Source organism: Merops nubicus, unplaced genomic scaffold, assembly GCF_000691845.1.
Source record: "Merops nubicus isolate BGI_N331 unplaced genomic scaffold, ASM69184v1 scaffold18627, whole genome shotgun sequence".
Taxonomy (NCBI): Eukaryota; Metazoa; Chordata; class Aves; order Coraciiformes; family Meropidae; genus Merops; species Merops nubicus.
In genome coordinates, this window is record NW_008619801.1 from 3,219 (window position 1) to 7,554 (window position 4,336).

General features: G+C 59.5%; 1 protein-coding gene across 1 annotated transcript in view; it reads left to right on the forward strand.

Moving 5' to 3' along the window:
- The window catches only part of LOC103776426 (F-box/WD repeat-containing protein 7-like), a gene marked incomplete at both ends in the record, with an annotated part of 6,273 nt that extends 1,940 nt beyond the window's left edge, over window positions 1-4,333 (forward strand). Inside the window, 6 exons of the mRNA XM_008943936.1 lie at window positions 68-182; window positions 282-388; window positions 1,606-1,688; window positions 2,078-2,216; window positions 2,980-3,114; window positions 4,313-4,333. Of these exons, the coding sequence (XP_008942184.1) occupies window positions 68-182; window positions 282-388; window positions 1,606-1,688; window positions 2,078-2,216; window positions 2,980-3,114; window positions 4,313-4,333 (600 nt within the window). The remainder of the gene's footprint in view (window positions 1-67; window positions 183-281; window positions 389-1,605; window positions 1,689-2,077; window positions 2,217-2,979; window positions 3,115-4,312) is intronic.
- Window positions 4,334-4,336: the final 3 nt, after the last annotated feature.

Here is a 4,336-nt window from a genome sequence, read left to right on the forward strand (position 1 = left end):
ACTCCCCAGGGCGGGGGCACAACAGAGCCAGGCCACAGACCTGACCCTGCCTCTCACTGTGTTGCAGGTGGTGGCTGAGGTGGAGGAAGACGAGGAGGAGGAGGGGGATGGTTCGGGCGCCTGGGAGCCAGGGCGCGCTGGGAAGGGGAGCCCAGCATCAGGACCAGGGGCCAATGTCTCTGGTGGGCATGGGGCACGGGAGCCCAGCAGCTCCAGCGTCTGCGTGGAGCAGGAGGAGGAAGAGGAGGAGGAGGAAGAGGGGAGCTGCTGCAGCGAAGAAGGGGAGGACAGCGGCAACATCTACTTCTACTACACCATCGGGGAGCGGTGGATTGACTACCTGCAGCGGACGGAGGATGGGGCCCTGCTCCGGCACGTGCGCCCCAAGGTAACCCCCCGGGGAGCGGAGCCACCCCTGCGGCCCGGGGTCCCCACCGGATGTTCTTGGGTGTTCTCAGCTGGGGGCTGCCTGGCACCCTCTGGTAGCCACCCCACCCTCTTTGCTAGCCTCTTGCAGGGAGCTGGAGGGACGTGGGCTCCATCTGCTGTGTGCCCCAGCCCGGATCTCTCTGGGGTTTCCAAGTAGTTCCATGCCCTGGCCATGGGGCTATGAGGCTTCAGCATCCCAGTGCCTGCTCCCCACCAAGCCGTGGCTGGAGAGGGGCCAGACGGGTCATGGAGGAGTTGGGGCTGGAAGGGACCTTAAAAATCATCCAGTTCGAGCCCCCAGCCATGGGCAGGGACACCTCCCCTGAGAGCAGGTTGCTCAAATCCATTGGTCTCTTCTAAAACCAGAAATGGGGAGAAAACCAGCTAAAAGGGCCATGGAACTACTGAATCACAGAGTGGTTTGGGTGGGAGGGTCCTGTCAAGGCTATCTTATCCAATGCCCCTGCAGGGAGCAGGGACATCTGCAACTAGAGCAGGTTGCTCAAAACCCCAGCCAACCTCACCTAGAATGGTTCCAGGGATGGGTCTTCCAAAGGTACCAGTACATTTCCTCAGCCACTGTCCTTGTCCCTGTGCAGCTCTTGCTGATGTTTCCCTGTCAGGTCTGATATGCTCCATGGAAGGACCAAGCTTCGTTTCTCCCACAGCAGTTAACTTCTGCCAGCTCTGGAGCTCAGGTGGCCTTTGGGGAGGTCACCAGGGGAGGTTGATTATCCCTGAGGAACAATTTCTTGCCCTTGAGGGTTGTCCAGGGCTGTGCCAGGCTGCCCAGCACAGTGGTGAAGTCCCCATCCCTGGAGGGGTTTCCAAGCCATGGAGATGTGGTGCTGAGGGACATGGGACAGTGGGGACCTGGCAGTGCTGGGTTCACAGTTGGAGTCAATGTTCTTAAGGGTCTTTTCCAACCTAAGAAATCTTGTTTGTTACATATTTAGCAGGATTATAGAAATGGTTGGACTCCATGACCTGAAAGATCTCCTCCAACCCAAAACAGTTCCATGATTTCATTACTTATCTTCCTCTTCAGGTCCCCAGCGCTGGCTCACCAGCCATGCTGGGCAGGGTCCCTCTGTCCCTTTGGGCAGGGGATGGGTGGCCAGGGGTGGGCCTTAGCTCCACTCCAGCCCCCCTCAGCTTCTCGCCTTCCCCCGGCAGATGAAGCGCAAGTCGGAGAACGGGCTGGACGGCCGAGCCCTGTCCCCTGGCAAGAAGCTCCGCAAGGGCTCCGAGTACAGCAGGTGAGGGGGCACCTGGCCGTGGGGAGACCTTCTGCAGGTCCTGCCCCCATCCTCTGGGAGGGGCAGGTGGAGTCTCCCTCCCTGGGAGATAAACAAGTCATCAAGGTGGTCCTGTTGGAGTAGGGCTTGGACCAGAGGACCTCTGGAGGTGCCACCAATCTCAGCCAGTCCATGACTATGTTGTGCTGTGGAGCAGGCTAGGCTGAGAGGACTCTGTGGTGGCTGTGGTCTGGTGGACTTGGTGGGGAAGCGGTGGATGTGGTGGGGAAGGATTTGGGCAGTCAGGAGGCTCACAGCTGGTAGTTTGTGGGAACCTCTTTCCTGGGAGCTGTTTCATGGTGGCCCAGAGCAGCGTTGACAAGTCTCACCTTGGCTTTGGTCTCGTCCAGGACGCTGGGTCCCTGCACGCCCAGCCCCACCACCACGTTCGGGGACCTGCGCAACGCCAAGTCAGGGCAGGCCCGCCGCCGCCACATCCCCTCGGTCGTCCCCCCGCCCGAGCTGCAGGACTGGCTCCGCACCTTCCAGGTACACATGGGTGGGACCAGGCCCAGGGCCTCGCCTCGGGGCACCCAGGAGCTCTGGGGTGGATGGGCCAAGCCCTGGGAGTCATTGCTGGGAAACCCACCACAGGCCAGGGGTTGGGTCCCACGGAGGGTTTTTGGTGATTTTTTTGTCCTGGGTGAAGGAGCTCATAGGGTCATAGAGTCATGGACTTGTAGAATCATGAAATATTTTGGTTGGAAAAGACCCTTAAGGTCATGGAGTCCAACCATCCCCCAGCACTGCCAGGTCCCCACTGACCTGTGTCCCTCAGCGCCACATCTCCACGGCCTGGAAACCTCTCCAGGGATGGGGACTCCACCCCTGCCCTGGGCAGCCTGGCACAGCCCTGGACAACGCTCAAGGGGAAGAAATTGTTCTTCAGGGCCAACCTCAACCTCCACTGGGGCAACTTGAGGCTGTTTCCTCTTCTCCTGTGCCTTCTTCCTTGGGAGGAGAGACCAACCCTACCACAGAAGTGGTGTACCCCACTCCTGCTTCCCTTCTTCAGTGTCGTGACTTTCTCCACCATCACAGAGCACCCGAGTTCCATCCTGTGGGATTGGGACTTGTGGAGGTCCCAGCCTCATCTCCAGCTCTTCCATCTCGGGGTCTGGGTGCCAGAGCCCTACCCTGCTCCTGCGGGTGGAGGAGGTCTCTGTGCGGGTTGGGGTGGGGGCACAGAGCCCCGAGGAGCCTGCGAGGTCCTGCTGTGCGTGCAGGCGTCGTGACTGGTGTCCCTCCTCAGCGGTGGAGCGGCCCGGAGAAGCTGTTGGCTCTGGACGAGCTCATCGACCGCTGTGAGCCCTCCCAGATCAAGTACATGATGCAAGTCATTGAGCCCCAGTTCCAGCGAGACTTCATTTCCCTGCTGCCCAAGGAGGTGAGTTGGAGATCATGGAATGGTTTGGGTGGGAAGGGGCCTGCAAAGCTCATCTTGTCCAACGCTCCTGCAGGGAGCAGGGACATCCCCAACTAGAGCAGGTTGCTCAGAGTCCTGGCCAACCTCACCTGGAATGGTTCCAGGGATGGGGCAGTGACCACCTCTCGGGGCAACCTGGGCCAGGGGCTCACCACCCTCAGTGTCAAACATTTCTCCCTTCTCTCCAGTCCCTATCTCCCTCTTTTAGTTTCACACTATCCCACCTTCTTCTGTCTGTACGCTCTCTGGTAAAAGTCCCTCCCTATCTTTCTTGTAGGCCACCTTTAAATATTGCAAGGCCACAAGAAGGTCTCTCTTGAAGTCTTTCTGCTAAGCCAACCCACCACACACTTAGCTCAGGGTCACCTTAGCCAATTACTGACCTCTCCCTGCTTCCTATCCCACTCTGACGCTCCCTGGAACATCTCGGGCACCTCCTGGCTTCAGGTGGCCCAGGGGTTTCCTTGCCCTGAACACGGGTTCGTGCACCAGGGAGCTTGTCTCGCTTTTATGACTCCACCAATTGGCTAAAGCATAGACTCATGGAATCAGAGAATAAGGGAGTTGTTTTGGTTGCAAGAGACCTTGGAGATCATCTTGTCCAACCATTCCCCAGCACTGCCAGGTCCCCACTGACCCATGTCCCTCAGCACCACATCTCTACATCTTGGAAACCCCTTCAGGGATGGGGACTCCACCACTGCCCTGGACAGCCAGGGGTAAGAGATTGTTCCTCAGGGACAACCTCAGCCTCGCCTGGGGCAATTCGAGGCCCGTTTCTCTTGCCCTGTCACTTGGGACAAGAGATTTAAATCCCACCTGGCTCCAGCCTCCTGTCAGGAAGCTGTGGAGAGCCAGAAGGTCTCCCCTCAGCCTCCTTTGCTCCAGGCTCAGCACCCCCAGCTCCCTCAGCTGCTCCTCACCACACTTGGGCTCTAGACCCTTCCCCAGCAGCTTCGTTTTTCCTTCTCTGTCCTGCTGGGAGGGTGGGGCCCAAAACTGACCCCAGGATTCAAGGGGTGGCCTCCCCAGTGTTGGGTGGCATGGGACAGCTGGTTGTGGTGCTGGGTGGCAGGGACGGGCCAGCCAAGGTGCTGGGCACCGGGGACCAGTCTCAGGGGCCCATTGTGCCCCCGTGACTCGGGCCCCTCCCCCGCAGCTGGCCCTCTACGTCCTCTCGTTC